This window comes from Truncatella angustata (genome assembly GCF_020726525.1).
Source record: "Truncatella angustata strain MPI-SDFR-AT-0073 chromosome Unknown BKA67scaffold_4, whole genome shotgun sequence".
NCBI classification, from domain to species: Eukaryota; Fungi; Ascomycota; class Sordariomycetes; order Amphisphaeriales; family Sporocadaceae; genus Truncatella; species Truncatella angustata.
Genome location: NW_025763384.1, coordinates 1,513,126 through 1,529,159, shown reverse-complemented (window position 1 = coordinate 1,529,159; position 16,034 = coordinate 1,513,126). Strand labels below are relative to the sequence as shown.

General features: G+C 47.9%; 6 protein-coding genes across 6 annotated transcripts; 4 read left to right on the top strand and 2 right to left on the bottom strand.

The window, feature by feature from the left end:
• The first annotated feature begins 179 nt into the window (after window positions 1-179).
• BKA67DRAFT_691222 (uncharacterized protein) lies at window positions 180-949 on the top strand. Its single transcript, XM_046109164.1, has one exon. It carries the CDS (start codon window positions 209-211, stop codon window positions 917-919), a length of 711 nt encoding a protein of 236 aa, XP_045958428.1. The 5' UTR covers window positions 180-208; the 3' UTR covers window positions 920-949.
• A 2,879-nt stretch (window positions 950-3,828) lies between these two features.
• BKA67DRAFT_535491 (marvel domain-containing protein) lies at window positions 3,829-4,529 on the top strand (the record flags this gene model as incomplete). Its single annotated transcript, XM_046100026.1, has 3 exons — window positions 3,829-3,852; window positions 3,894-4,145; window positions 4,248-4,529. The coding sequence occupies 3 exons, from the start codon at window positions 3,829-3,831 to the stop codon at window positions 4,527-4,529; spliced, it is 558 nt and encodes a 185-aa protein (XP_045958427.1).
• A 15-nt stretch (window positions 4,530-4,544) lies between these two features.
• BKA67DRAFT_564301 (major facilitator superfamily domain-containing protein) lies at window positions 4,545-6,251 on the bottom strand. The gene has a single exon (XM_046102727.1). It carries the CDS (start codon window positions 6,044-6,046, stop codon window positions 4,688-4,690), a length of 1,359 nt encoding a protein of 452 aa, XP_045958426.1. The 5' UTR covers window positions 6,047-6,251; the 3' UTR covers window positions 4,545-4,687.
• Window positions 6,252-8,751: 2,500 nt separating this feature from the next.
• Window positions 8,752-11,875, top strand: BKA67DRAFT_636606 (family 31 glycosyl hydrolase). Its single transcript, XM_046105678.1, has 2 exons — window positions 8,752-10,720; window positions 10,774-11,875. Exons 1-2 carry the CDS (start codon window positions 9,107-9,109, stop codon window positions 11,791-11,793), a joined length of 2,634 nt encoding a protein of 877 aa, XP_045958425.1. The 5' UTR covers window positions 8,752-9,106; the 3' UTR covers window positions 11,794-11,875.
• A 664-nt stretch (window positions 11,876-12,539) lies between these two features.
• Window positions 12,540-13,428, bottom strand: BKA67DRAFT_658473 (uncharacterized protein; the record flags this gene model as incomplete). Its single annotated transcript, XM_046107285.1, has 2 exons — window positions 12,540-12,980; window positions 13,051-13,428. 2 exons carry the CDS (start codon window positions 13,426-13,428, stop codon window positions 12,540-12,542), a joined length of 819 nt encoding a protein of 272 aa, XP_045958424.1.
• Window positions 13,429-14,841: 1,413 nt separating this feature from the next.
• On the top strand, window positions 14,842-15,727 carry BKA67DRAFT_564294 (glycosyltransferase sugar-binding region DXD domain-containing protein-containing protein). The gene has a single exon (XM_046102726.1). It carries the CDS (start codon window positions 14,865-14,867, stop codon window positions 15,429-15,431), a length of 567 nt encoding a protein of 188 aa, XP_045958423.1. The 5' UTR covers window positions 14,842-14,864; the 3' UTR covers window positions 15,432-15,727.
• Window positions 15,728-16,034: the final 307 nt, after the last annotated feature.

Genomic DNA, 16,034 nt, shown 5'->3' with positions numbered 1-16,034 from the left:
ATTTTTACTGGAGTGCTGCAGAAAGGCGGGATGTAACTCGGGTGGTTTTCGGCAACATAACTAGGTGTGTTGTTCTTGGTGCATTTCGAGGAGATAAGAGAATGTCTCCGGAATAAATATAAATCACAATGACTGACTCTTCGACCATCATGTTCTTTCATACTTAAGCCACTTGTATAGTGAATTTGAGAGTTATTAAGAAAAAAAAATGCAGGTACAAACAGGCGCTCAGTTCAAACCAAATCTATACGTCCTCAGCTGGGGTCTCTACCCTCGGCGCATTACCATTTACCTCAAAGAGAAGAGAATTATTGATCGAGTCAGCATCAAGGAAGTTCCCGTGACCTCAACAGGCCTGGGTAGTATTCCCGGCAAACCTCAAGGCTCCGTACCTATCCTCGAGTATGCGCCCGGCCAGTATATCCGGCAGTCTTCAGCAATTCTCGAGTACCTAGAAGACCTATATCCAGAGGCGCCCTTCATGCGCGGGACAACACCCGAAAGCCGTGCGAGAACACGCGAGCTCCTCGACCTGAGCAACGAGGCGTGCTCGTTCCTGTCCTTCTATTTACACAACGGCAGTGCATTGTTTTCAGGGTTCGAAAAGCAGAGCCCGGAGGCGGCCGGGCAGGCGATGGAGAGACTAGAACTCTTGTTTTCACAGATAGAAGACATGTCTGACCCCGAAGGTCCTTTCTTAGCAGAGAGCGGAGACCAGCCTGGACTGGCAGATATTGTGGTCTTGGCCACAGTTCAATTTGCAAAAGGCGTATACGGCATTGATATAGTCAAGAAGCACATGCGTTTGACGCAGATGGTGTCCGCATTTGAGAGAAGGGATAGCGCGATATGGGATGATGCACCGGCGGAGCTGACAAGCGTAGCGAGGAAGTTCAATGTCAAGGACGTGGAAGTATGACAGAGGTGCTGAATAAACAGCCAGCGATGGGTTCTATGTAGCAGGCTGTATGGGAGACGAGAGCCAAACACACCAAAATTCTTGCACCTACGAGGAACATAGACCCACTTGTTACAGCCTTCAAGAAAGCAAACTATTATCAACGCAGTAATGTCACGCTCGGGGTCTTTTTATTACCACATCTTCATTCGGGGATCTTTTTGCGTTATTTGATCATGGCTTAACAAGGTTGGCTTAACATCACCTTGTGACTTATACGATTCTCAAACAGTAATTGCCATGACGGATCGCGGCTACAGCGTCTTGTCTCATTAGGTCATGACAAAGACACTGTCCTCAGAATTGAAGACATTAAACAAGCCCATGAGGCCTATAAAAACCAGCAAGACTTTACCTGTGAATTCATGTTACTACATGTTATAACTAATAGATGGCTGGGGGGGGGGGTGTTTTTTTTAAAAATTTCTTTTTGGAAAACACCAAGCTTTAACAAGAGCATACAGAATACTAGTACATATTATTTTCAAGTGAAGGTAATGGGGACTTTCAAGAAGCAGTCCCACGACTTCTGTATCCTCAGCAGATATCGCGCACAGTTTAAGGACACCGAGCTTGCAAGCCCATGTGGAAGAGAGCTATTTTGCTTTCTGATGCGATTTGAATGAGACCAATTTTGTCCTGCAAGCGTTGATGATCTTCAGATTCAAATGGCGGCCATTCCATATCAAAAACAAGAAGTGTCTCATGGAGAAACTCCTGCGCTATCTCTTCCGATTCAGTCTTTGTCCTGCTATACAGGTTTTCGGTGGTTGGCCTTGCAGACCTTCCCATAGCGAGTGGTGCCACCATTGCGTTGCGGTGCTACTTTGGCCGGTTGTAGCTCCCCATCAGCGTTCAGGTCGCGTCGCTGGAGAGTCAATGGCCACTGTGGACCCTTCAGATCATGCGACGAAGAACTATGAAATGTGGCCATCCTCAGCACGAGCCATTGATACGGAGAGCCATGCTTCTGTAAGAAATTCTTGTCTCCAGGGACTACCCATAAAGCTTTGAGGGCATCTCTGGGGTTACGCAAAGAAGAATCCATGAGAAATTCGGCAATTACATAAGAACCCGCTATTCGGTTGACACTCCGGGAAAGCGGGGTCTGATATCAAATCTTAAGTACAACTGTACTCAGTAACAACCTACGAATCCTGGGATCCAATTGACCAAGGTGATTACCCATATTTTAGATTCATTGGGGAATTGGGAATACTGGGGATTGAAGTCACAGCTAATAACAGCGTCTATTCTCACCTATTCTCAAGCTTCTGCGTGATGATTATAGTCACATTTGATGTTCTGCGCGTCTCCCAACCGACGTCTTGCACAGGGCCCATTCTCTTAGTAGAATTTCAACTCATGGTTTATGTACACCACTTTTAGAGCGACCTGCTCATCAAGACTTTATGCCTCATAGTTCAGCTAAAAGATTCTGTCACAAGCTTGTCTATTAGCAAGACGGCATGTATTTGTATGTATCGTGCTCCTTAGTGGTGTCATTGAGTTTAACGCTTGCTTTAATTAACATGAACGGTTTGAAGACCACTGTAGGGAGTCAGGGATCTGATGCTTTGGAATAAATTCATGTCAAGGCTTCAGGCTCGCCCGACCAAGCGAGACACCGAATCAAATGACATCGAGCGCAGTTATTTGAATCTGCAAGGCGTGCACACATTCGACTTTTACACAACCATAATATGAGCAGGAAGGCGATTCTGTCTACGGCAAGAATCAAGATGCAGCCAACATCGCTTCCGGGAAAGAAGCAGTAGCTGCCACCGGGGATCGAATGTAGGAGTGAGTGGTGGACATCAAGCTAGCCCAGCCTGTTGGAAGGCGACGGAAACGAGTCTAAGTCAAACTCAAATCGTGAGCCCCTAATGGTGGCATCATGATCATATCCTCACCACCATGCCATTGTGCACAAAGCAATCCGCACCCAATGCCTTGGTGATTGAGGCTGTGAGGTCGCATACTCAGCCGCATCCATCAAACCCAGCAATTTGTGACAAGAACAACCCATATCACGTCGATCTAGGATGAAAAGGCCGCTGACACAATGAGAGGATTCACTGGTGCCCGCGATTGGTGGCAGCGCGACGAACATGCTTCGCCACACAACCCCCGGATCCTCCACTGCGATCCTTCGAGTTCTCATTGAAGTATCATATCCTAGACTAGCATGAGAAGCCAATTCGCACGCAGTTTTCATTACTACGCACGCAAGATTACAGCAATACATTTAGTCAGTCACGGACGGTCCATGATCAATCATCTAATGGACGGCTATTCAGTGGCACCAGCTAACTCACATGAGAGTTATTGACAAAGCATAGTTCTGGATGGTAGTCCGTACAAGGCCTGACATAGATACGGCCTTTGGACGGCCCTTGAACTTTTGGACGGAGCGGGATGCATCGAGTCGTATGTTCCTGTCCGTGCCATGAATTAAGGGCAATGCGCCGCATCGTTACAGCTATTTTGAGTCATGATACAGGGAATCTGGGTTTCAACGGTCGGAACCTCTTCCTTCGGAGAAGCTGATCCTTCTTGAAATTAATGCTACAACCCGTTTATCAAACCCCAGCCAGCCTATTATGTATACAGGCAACGGTTGTTGCCTTAAATAAACTGTGCCGCACAAGCAAAATGTGCCGTGATGAGAACACGTAAATAATTATGTGTTACACTTACCGGAATTGTCGACGATTTTAACAATAAATAACCAGAGTTTCGCTCGCCTTGTCGGACCACAAACGAGGGAGTATAGTCTCTCACCCATCTATTGATACAGCGCACCGACTCGACGATTCATTGATCCCTCTTGTTTCCGAATTGTAATCTTACGAACAAGAAGAGTTACAATGCTTACAGCAGGCACAATTGTTGTGCGGTCTTTCGCAGTTAGTTTGTACATGCACATGTTTAGACGCCAATTAGTGACCATCAGTCTTCACAGCTTGTCTTCGGAATTGCGGTTCTCGGACTCTCAGTAACCCTCGCCAAACATCAGGTAATCGGTAGCCCCCCGACAGAGACCTCGTTCAGCAGCTTCGTAGGGGCTTTCGGCATTATTGTCTCCGTGCTTGGGCTTGCCTCTCTATGGATTGACAGGATTCCGGTCTTTGTCGTGATGAGTGCTGATGCTCTCTTATCAATATTCTACCTTGCTGGTGGCATTGTAAGCATCATATACATCCCGCAGCACTTTTCTGTCAGACTTTTTCCAGCATTGATGTAGTTTCCAAGTTGCTTCGTCTGTGCTGCCACTAACTTTTTTCAGGCCCTGGCGATCGCACTCAAAGGAGTTGGCAGTTGTACCGATAATAGCAGCGTGTCCATCGCTCAACGCTTCACGAATAGTATCCTTAATGGCGGCTGCACCGATCACGGTTGTTACGTTGGAGGAGGTGACGGTGATTATTCTCAACTTACTTCTAGATGTCAGCGTGCTCAGGCAGATTATGTAATTGAGTTCATTGGTTTTGTTGTTGCGCTGATTGGCCTTGCTCTTGCTTGGCTTGTTCACAAACAAGGAGGTGGTTCTTCACGTTCATACGTTTGATGACTTCAAGAAGAGGCTAGTGCCAGTTTGGAAATAAATTCTGCTGTCAAGCGCGCCATGCTTCTTATTCTCCTGACGCTTGTAGCCTTGTACGGCAAACTGTGAATAAATAATGCCACATCATAACAGATGTGTAAATGGTACTTCCCAGACTGAAATTAGAGCTTCTTCATGATCTTGCCATCCATTTTCAACCGAGCAAGAAGTACGAATGCAGTGGACATAACAGCCGTGGCCCCAGCATAGAAGATGGCTGGCCTATAAGGTACGATAGATTTCGCTCTATCCGCACCAGTGGCATCGATGAGAAATCCAGCAATGGGACTGCCCATGAAGTACCCGAGTGCCAGCCCAGTCAATGCCATGCTCATGCCAACCGCTGCGTGACCAGGTCCGACTAATCTACCAACGGCGGTGGGCATGGCGACAAAGAAGGCGCCATTTGCTATACCATTCAAGGCAGCGAATATCATCAGTAGCTCCAGCGTGCTCGATAATGTCCATATCGCGAGCATAGTAACGGCGTTCAGTGCCATGGTCAAGAGGAATGTGTTGGTAGAGCCGAACTTGTCGCAAACAATACCGGATGCAAAACGGCCCAGAGCTATGCAGGCATTGAAGCATGCCAGCACTGCAGCAGCTGTTGGGCTGGATAAGCCGATAGAGTTGGCTGCCAACGGAAGAAAGAAGGATGGGACAAAAAGAGCAAATGCTCCGGATGCACCCGCCGCGCAGAGAAAGGCAAATGGCGGGTTTTTTAGCAGCGACCATTGAATTCCTGGTGTGGGATGCGCGGGAATTCGCTCTTTTATCAGCAGGGCAGCTGGCACACCTGTTGCCAGCGACAAGAACCCCAGAATGCGAAACGCCCACGCAATACCGAATTTAGCGATTACCACTTGGAATAGCAGAGCCAGCACGATTCCACCGATGCCTCCACCAACCTTCACGATGCCGTTTGCAGTCCCAAGTCGGGTGTTGAACCACTGTGCCGGCAAGCTGTTGCAATTGGTATACATCAAACTGGCGCCAACCCCGTACGAAACACCAGTTCCAATGAACAGCCCTGCAACATTGTCTACCGTGAATCCACTGAGGACATTGCCAAGACCGAAGATAATAACGCCAATTAGGGTGCTCCAGCGGGCACCGACCAATTGCGTAAAACGAACGCTGAAAAGACCCAGAGCCACCGTGAGGCTGAGGCCAAGCGATGCGACCAAAGAAAGCGTGGTTGATGAGACGTCTCTCAGCGTGGTCTGAAGCAGAGCGGATTGTAAGATACCCCAAGTGCCAGCCCATCCGTTCATCCAAAAAGTTATCACGAAGCAGGCGAAGACAACGACCCAACCGTAGCCACCGTCCGGTATAAGTGCCTCAACTGCGTCGTCGGGAGGTATAACATTGTCATTTGGCACTTCTGCCACTCTACTCGAAGAGCTTGGTCTAATGTCGGGCCGGATAGGTTCCGAAGGATATGTTGGCAGCGAAACCTCCTCGGTTTGTGTTGTTGCCATCGTTACACTCTCCACGACGTATTTGAAACTCGTGTAGCTTCAGCTTTCAGTGCAATCGGATTGGAGTGGATATTGAAAGATACCCAAAACTGCTGGCTATCTTGCTATTATTAATTATTGTTAGCGCATCTGCAAACTCGATATGTCGGATTCCATATAATCAATCAAAAATTGCATCATTATTATGTCCAATCGTGATTCGCTCTATTAATCCGTTATGCTACTCCGTAAGCAAGACATGCAGATGCCAACGGAAGGGCGCACCCTTGGAAGGTTGATTAATCCTTCCGGCCAATGAGGTGCTTATGCATTACATCTATCGAGCGCCAGTAGAGTCAATCGCCATACATAAGAATCTAGTTATCATTGTTCAATATTCAAGCCTATAATATTGCTGTAAGACTTTTAATTCATTCATTTCAGAAGGTAACCCCTTGGTAAATAGGTACGTACGCTGGGTTTGCTGTAACTTAAGGGTTTCAAAGTTCAATTTGCTCGGCCCGCCTTATGGCCTTGGTCAAATTCCTCGTGGCATCTCACAGCGAGCCTCACTAGGCCATATATTCGTGTAAACAAAAATAGTATTTTAACATTATGCTTAGATTTCGATTCGTATAAACGTGTTAGAAAAGTCGAAGAACCTGATATACTCTTATAGTCAAGACTTAAGTAGAAATACGTAAACATGGGTAAAAGCTAAACGCGGACAACAGTTTTACCTCGGGTACTAGTTTAGCTGCGAATTTGATAAATTAACAAGAAACAAATCCTAGCTAGGGGAGAAAGACCACCGCAGATGAACCAAACACCTTGAATTCTCAAATTGGGTTATTACCAAGTTTGCTCTGCTCTGTATGACGCCAATTCTTCTAGCCTATGGCTTGTAAACTGAAGGCAGGTATGTCAGTTGCAAACCTGCGATTACAGCTTTCTCATACATCCCACGACGATACAACCATTCATTGCATACCACTATAAAGTAAGCCAGCAAATGTTACATACCAACTGGGCGAAGTACACGATGCTTCCAAGCCAGCTGTGCTGATCACCCATGAGACTAGTATCAGTAATCAGATTATAGGCAGATCCGTAGGATACTGTAGCTTTGTCGATGCATGGAGAGGTAGACGAAGAGCATGATGAGTAATATGACCAGATCGAGTCGCCTGAGTATACGCTTGTCTCCATTCCGGGACACAACAAAAGTTCTCCTCGCATTCTTAACCAGGAATCCCCAGCGGCGGCGTCGCGACGATGGTAAGCGTCCGGTGCATGTTCCACCATCTTAAAGACACGACTGTATTCTTTTTTTCCCTTTCCCCCCCCCCCCCCCCCCCCCCCCCCCCCCCCCCCCCCCCCCCCCCCGGTCAGTACTATAATAAGTAGTCGAGCCTCTTGGCCTATTAGTGTGAACTAATCGAACAGCTGATTATGGGCAGAGAACAGGGATTCTGATATTACAAGGTTTCATAGCCAAGTATGTTACACACGATAGTTGCTTATACTTCATGCTTATCTAGGTCCTATGAGAAATGGGAAATCTATGATCATGGCTGAAGTTCTTGGCATTTGATTCGGCAGTAGGTAGACCACTTGCTTCAGCCCATGCATAATACTGAAAGCCAAGCGTGCAAGATTGGATTGCCCAGCATAATTGAATTATATGGCGACTTGAACCAAGCCCAACCCGTCCTACCTAACAGTTGAATTTGCGCGGTTGACATACACAGGCTAAGCCAACAACGTATGGAAGATAACAGATGCCCCCTTTCGTACAGGCTGACCTCTGAATGGCGCAGCAGGGTTGGAAGAATGCCCGGACCAGTAAAGATAAGTTCCTGAATCAAACCATAAAGTAAGACCTTAGCCGTCCTGTGGCAAGACTTCACACACAACCACTTGGTGTGTTAAGAGTATTGTTGCTCAGCTTTGGAAAATGAAGAATGCTTTCCATCGGTCTTGTCGGTTATCGTCTTATGCTATTTTGCAAGTCGGAAGGATCACATTGCGGAGATTTTCGTATAAGTACATGGATACCATCCAACTAACACTTGTTTGCTATGATCACCGACAAGCTGTCCAGACTGTCAAATATATGCAGTATATACCTGGCAACGGGACTGTCAATTGGTGACGAGCCAATCTTGAAACCAGTCGTGTATTCGACCGCTGCTTAATATGAGAACTGTCCTCTATGACTTAACTCATGCCAAGGGCTGGTTCGGAGGAGTTGCCTGTATGTCGATAGATTCCCCCGCTTCCGGTGAAGCAACCAGCCCATAATGCTTGGCACAATCGATGTACGAGGCCACAGGTGCCGCGTCTCGGGGGCTCAGCGTCAAACGTGTGATTGATCTACCCTACCAACCAAAAGCAGAAAAGGTCGGCAGTATATAACGCTTAAACCCCCATGCAGAATAGTGTTACTGTTTGGTACTCTGCGCAAGAATATCTCACTTCTGACGAAAGCCAGTCGTCTGTATTCGCAGAGACGGGAATCTGGTCTGGGGGAATACCCCACCTCTCAAAGCCCACTCCTCAATATCGGGATGGGGTATTTCCCCAGATCTTGTAGTCTATACTGCCGACTATCGCTCTAGCTTCAACCTAGCTTGCCAAAGAGACGCAATTTGGTGGAGAAGGCTAAATTAGAGTTTCTTGAATACGTTCTGCTTCTCTGATGCTCACAGGTCAATCATGAAACTCATCCCGCGGGATACCTCCGTTCCTGCTCCGATGGTTCTCCACCCCTCTGCGGACCTCTGCACCAGTCAGTCAAATGAGGACCTCCGATGCTTTCACGATGCAGTCTTGTTGGTTCAAAAGTGACAAATGGAATAACACTGGCCAAGACCAAATGTCTATATCTATCCAGGACCTGTGGTCCATGTTCATGCTTCCAACATAAATAGTACATCGAGTTCTTCGTCCCGGATAGCACTCGATAGTCCTTACCATTGTTTTAATTGTTGGCTCTGGGGACTCGCAGAAGCCTTTCTTTACTGTACACCACACCCGTACCACTTAGCGCAGTGAAGTCATTACAACTCATTCGAAACCATGTTTGCCCAGCACGAACACGTTCCACAACAGTATTCGCTGGTCAGGAGTCCAGACAGCCCTAAAGAAGAGGAAGCTTTATCTATTGTACTTGAATCCGCGTCAACAGAGGACAACAGCACGCGTTCGCCTCGATGGAGTCTCGAAGCCATCCGTCCGGGTGTCTTCCGCACAACTTTTACCACTGCGGATCATCCGTTACCTCCATTTCCTTCTGCTACATGCCCTCATGTAGATTTGGCAGATACGAGTCTTAATGTAACACATGGTCAAGATGGCAGCACCGGCGTCATTCGCTCTGGTAAAGCAAAAGCGGTTGTCGACTGGACTGGGGCTCCTGTCGTTTCCATCTCCCTGGATGGCATGGACAGCCCGATCCATGAAGACTTAGCTTTTCGCTCTTACGCCATCGACGGAAGCGGAATTGCGCACTATACAAAATGGAAGAAAGACACACTCCATGTCGGCCTCGGAGAAAAAGCAGCGCCAATGGACCTGAGTGGCCGTGGCTTTCTTATCACAGCGTCAGACACATTCGGTTATGATTCATACAAAACAGATCCGCTCTACAAGCACATTCCATGGCTAATGAATGTTACTCCTGAAGGCTGTATTGGGATCTTCTCCACCTCGCATTCACGGGGAAGTTGGTCGATTGGATCGGAGATCGATGGTTTATGGGGCCATTATAAGGTCTACCGTCAAGCTCATGGCGGGCTTGAGGAGTACGTCATTGTTGGGGAAACTGTTGCAGAAGTCGTTCGGTCATACGCGGAATTAGTGGGGTTTCCACTCCTCGTTCCGAGATACATGATGGGCTATATTGGTGGTGGCATGAAATACAGCATGGAAGACTCTCCACGAGCACATGATTCCATCCTCAATTTTATCCTTAACTGCGAAAAGAACGGTATGCCTTGTTCCGCATTTCAAATGAGCTCAGGCTATACTGTTGCTGAATCTGAGCCGAAGACAAGAAATGTCATGACATGGAACCGCCACCGATTTCCGGATCCTCGAGCTTTTACTCGGGAGTCCCACAAACATGGAGTCAGGCTCCTAGCTAATGTCAAGCCGTATATTCTGGCTAATCATCCTGCTTACCCGGAGCTGGCGGACGCTGGCGCCTTCTTTACAGACCCAATGACCAAGAAGTCTGGGGTCGCAAGACTATGGAGTGCTGGTGGTGGCGAGAGTGGTGAAGGGAGTCATATCGATTTCACCTCGAAAGCTGGCTATGATTGGTGGTACAATGGAGTCGTCGATCTCAAGCGGGTTGGTATCGATGCCATGTGGAATGATAACAATGAGTATAACATTGTCCGTGACGATTGGGAATGCGCACTCGAAACTGTGGGTATTCCCAGTACCGAGACCCGTAAAGATATTGGACTTTGGGGGCGTGCTGTGAGCACAGAGCTGATGGGCAAGAGCTCACACGATGCGACATTAGAGGCTGAACCCAATGAACGTCCTCTAGTACTGACCCGAAGCGCCACAGCAGGTACCATGAGGTACTGTGCTAGTTCTTGGAGTGGCGACAATGTTACAAGTTGGCAAGGCATGAAAGGCGCAAATGCATTGGCGCTTAATGCCGGCTTCTCCTTGCTACAGGTATGCTGAAAATTTGGGAGCATTATTTTCCAAGAGTCGCTGACGTAAATTAGTGCTACGGCCACGACATCGGTGGCTTCGAAGGTCCACAGCCAACTCCTGAGCACCTTGTTCGTTGGATACAATTGGGTATTCATTCTCCTCGCTTCGCTATCAACTGTTACAAGACAAACCCTGACGATAATCTTGTCGGCGAAGTCATTGAGCCTTGGCAATATCCGTCTGTGTCTCCAATCATTCGAACTGCTATTAAACGCCGGTACGAACTTGTGCCTTACACTTATTCACTGATGCTCAAGTCTCACCGCGACGCTCTTCCACCTCAGCGATGGACAGGTTGGGGTTACGAATCTGATCCCACTGTTTGGTCGAAGGAAATCACACAAAGCGATACGCAGTACTGGTTTGGCGATGCACTCATGGTTGCTGGTGTATATGAACCCGGGGTCTCCTCTGCGCGGGTTTACCTACCAGGACATGAAACTGATCCAGGCTTCTTGAACACTTCGGCTCCCTACGAGTACTTAGCTGCTGGGAGGTGGCATAATATTTCGGCTACTTGGCACACATCTATACCTGTGATCGCCCGTATTGGATCGGCCATCCCAATTGGAAAACCAGCACCAACCACCTGTGTTGCAGAGGACGACGTTGAATTCCCAAATATCGCCAAGGATAACTGGAGGGGAGTTGAAATATTCCCTCCACCAACGAATCGTCATCCGGAGTCTGGAGAAAGTTCTGTCAAAGAGGAGGCCTCGTCCAGAGGCATCAAGTGGTTTACCAACGAATGGCTCGAAGACGATGGAATTAGCCCTGAGGGAAAAGCTGATCTATTTTCTGTGAACATTAGTTACGGCGTGCATGCAGATCAGGTCCAAGTGAGCGTGACCTACGACAGGCCCGGCAGATTCGAGCCGCTCTGGCTGAAAGCGGGCCTCAATATCGCTCTACCCATCGGCGACGAACGAGCTCTTAAACTGAGCGGCAATGCTCAAGGGCAGCTGCATAACGAAGGGCGCGATGAGAAAGGTCGCTATATCTGGAGATACACTGTTATAGATTGTGTTTAGGTGATCCTCAAAAAGCTACTATAGACAAGCCGTTTATGAAGCTGCGTTCTTATTAAATAAATATCTACGCATAATGACTCGTGTGTTATGGTCGAGGCCTCCGTTCTTTATTGCACTAATCTGCCTTATATTGTCCGCTTACTACACTAATCAAGACTCTGCTTCTGAGATGAACTTTGTTCCTCGATCTTAGTGCCGAAGATCGCAGTACCGCTATATCTCACTAAGGTTAAGCTAAACAGTGCGCCAATTCTTGTATCAACGACCTGCCGCTATGTTTAACAGTAATGTTGACGGCTTTATAATTACTTTATCTTGTCTTACCGTTTTTACTCGTACTAGTATTCCCTTTCCCACTTTTTTTCCTCCGGCTTATACTTAAGCTAATAAGAAAAGTACTGTGTAATAACCATACAATAATTTATATAATTTATTTACATCGAACAGTTAAATATAAGATACTATTTACTGTAGCACAATCCGCCGCTGGCTTTCCAGCGATACTGACGAGTTTGCGGGAGTCCGCAGCCAAGCGCCATCTCATCCCTCAATATATAGATTGCTGTTTCACAAGCTTCTCCTTCTCATATTTGTACACATAATTACACCTTCTTCTTTCACTTTTTAATATCGTGTCTATCGGGTATCAGCGAACTCCTCATACGCTCACATCCATGCCCTTTGCCGTGGCATATAGGGCTGATGATTGCCGACCTTAGATGTTGCTTTGTCCTGTCTCGCGAAAATTAACCCTGCATCTCGTAGGGGTCGACATGAGTGGGTGCCTCCGACTGCAGAGCGCGCTCGTTCGGCTGCTGCATTTTCGTACCATGCGACGCGGCTTCCAAGCCACCATAATAATATTGTCCATTATGTATAACTCCGTTGTGATCATAGGAGTCCTGAACCATGGGCTTCTGTTGTTGTTGTTGTTGTCTCACATTGCGCCTACGTCCTATGATGCAGAAGGCGAGCAGGCCGATAATGGACAAGGCGCCGACGCCGACGCCGACCCCGATGCCAATTGATGCACCGGTGCTGAGGCCACTTGCAGAAGAAGAAGTCGAAGTCGAAGCTGAGCCGGTGCTAGGCGCTGTGCTGATTGCTGAGCTGGGTACGGACACTACAGCGTCAGATGTTGTGGCAGCAGCAGACGTTATGGTTGCGGATGAAGTAAGGGGTGTTGTCTGCAGATGCTCCCGTGTTAGCCAACAGGCGTGCTTGATTCTTCATCCCTTTCTCCACGTTAGAACTCACCGATAGCAACGCAATACCCCAAGCATTCACACCAGTGTCGCCACCGACCGTGTGAGTTTCGGCCTGTCCGGTGCCTACTATCAAATCGGTTCTTGACCCGGTTATTTTGGCGCCGGTGGTGAAAGTCGCCAAACATCCATACGGCGCGGCTCCAACATTCGTTGCAGGCGCGCAATTGAAATTCCAACCCGAAACAGAGGGACAGCACATGATGTGATCAGCCGACCGGCCATCATACGATGTTGCACTCGAGCATGCTTTGAAATAGCTTTTGGGACAATCGCCATCGGTCAAGTAGGGTACACTCAACGTGTAAGACGGCGGGACACATCCACCCGTCGGACTACTCTCTTGGCCAATATTCGTGACGGACGGCATTCCAAACATATCACTGAAGACGACGTTTTTCCCGTAGACAACATACCAAAAACCCGTGCTCGCTACGCACGAGCTAGCGGGCATCCAACTTGTCGTTAATGACGGGAAGGACGTGATTGTAATCGACACGGCGCGAGAGTTAGTAATTTCGCCGTGACTATCGATCGAAATGAAAAAAAAAAATTCTGGCCTCAACAAAATATGTCTCTTCCTCTGGGGGAGACACCGACAACAGCATACTTGTATATCCGAAGGATCTTGAGACCTGTCTCGGGCTGGCTGGTTCGGGAGGGCTAGCTCGGGAGGGCTTGCTCGGGCTGGCTGGCTCAAGCTGGCTGGCTCGGGCGGGCTGGCTCCTGGTTATTTCAGGTACCAACAGGACCATTGCATGATTTGACTTCCATTCACAGCTGTTTCCGAGGTGTTATTGCGGCACGGCCTTGGGTCCCATGCCCCGGCCTTGCATTAGCTTCTAACAATTTGTTATTGTCACATCATCCGATAATGTGGAAATGGTGGACGGATAGTAAAGAAATTATATGTATTTGAAGCGGCTTGCCCGCCGGAATATTTTCTCCTTTTTAAAATTTTTCTTTCTTCTCAAGGCTCACAACCCCGACATGCGCCAAGGCTCTATGTTCTTTAAGCTGTCAAGTTTCCTAGCCGAAATCGCATAAGGGAAGGCGCCTATTCATGATCTGATCCACCGCGCACCCGAGATCCAGGTATGGGATCTAATTGGTGCAGACCCTTGTCGCTTGAGTGTCACCATCCTGCCGGCGCTAATTGTGCACAGTACTTCGTAGGTTGGCCCCCGTCACTCGTCCAAGATTATCTTTGTCATTTCTGTTGCTACCTGTTTCTCATTGTCTGTCATAGTTTTGTTTTCCATATGTTCTTGATCTGAGAACATGATCTAGTTAGTATACGGTGACACGCAGCCGTACTGCGACATGCTATTCCGAATGATTCGCAAAAACTGCAACCTCTTGCCAGGCGGCATCGCAATCGTTCTCTTCATTTTTCTTCTTCTCTCCCTAAGATCTACATCTGTACCCTTCTTACCGCATAGTACTCCTCAGCTTGACGTTCCTCACTCGGCATCACCGGCAATAGCCACTGAATCACCATCTACACAGATACCTACAACATACACGCTACCTTTTACTTTCTCGAGAGGCCATTTAATTCCTCCCAAGATCTGGCAAATTCTACTTCCCCATCCCGGCAAGCCTGCTGATACCCCTTTTGACGCCCAGAACCTTGTTGACACGCCGACTTGGCTTGCGCGAAACCCGGGTTATGGCTACATTCTTGTCGGCCAGCGGGAGGCCGACGACTTCATCAACATGCATTTCTCTGGCGATGCAAAAATTCTTGGGGCATGGCGAGCCACAAAAAACCCAGGCGTGAAGTCGGATCTCCTCCGCTACCTCATGCTTTTCATCGAGGGCGGCGTTTACACCGATATAGATACCGAGGCTCTGAAACCTATCGACTTGTGGGTGCCAGAAAACTTCCGTGATCAGGCCAGGGTCGTGATTGGTATCGAATGGGACCAGCTGGATGGTGGATCGTGGGCAGAGATACCACATAGACTTCAATTCTGCCAGTGGACCATAGCTGCAGCTCCAGGCCACCCTCTATTTATGAAGATGGCTTATCACACCATTGATGCTTTAGAGGAGCTGGCTGCCAAACACAACACATCATTGGATCGTCTCGACCTCACAAGCGTTGAAGTAATGATGTCGTCCGGCCCGTCGTCCTGGACTGACATCGTTTTTGGACAGTTGAAGGAGATAGACCCGACTGTGACGGATGTGACAGACTTCTCCGGTATGAAACCAACTGGGCCAAGGCTGTACGGTGACATCCTGATCCTCACCATTGACGGCTTCGGTATGGGGCAACCGCATTCGGCTAGTACCAACGACGGTACGATTCCGGACGCGGCGCTCTTAAAACACAAGTTCCGAGGCTCCTGGAGAGGTGGTGGCTAGATCTCAAGCTGGCAGCGTAGCTATTTGCAAAGGAGGTTGTTCAGAATTAAGCCGTACGATACTGCTGCACGCACTCATGCGACGCCATGGTCTATGGTTGAGTGGTGTAGAAGACATGCGGTTCACGTCTGAGCACGAGCCATGGGTACCTATATTTATAGTACTCGGCTACGCCCAGCTAGGTGCGCTAGACTTTGTAGGTGTGAAATTGAGAATATATATTATAGAACAGCGTTAATCACAGAAGACATCAAAGGGGCTAGAATATATGAAAAGACTAAAATCATTACTTATGCATATGCAGATGTAATTATACTGTTGTTATGTTCGTGTCCGAATCTCCATCCTGATGCAGATTTTGCTGCTACCTTAAAAGGTCCATAAATTGTGTCTTTAATGGCCTAACCCGCATCTAGATGTGTGATACTTAGATCTGCGGGATGCTGAACGTATTTCAGCATGGAAACGAAGCACTCCAGGTAGTATACAATAAGCCCCACCTAAAATGTACTTAGCGTCATCTGGAGTATTTTAGGGCACGGGTAGTTCTATAATAAGTCGAGGATGTTACGGATATTTTGGAGATTTTCTAAGCTAGCAATG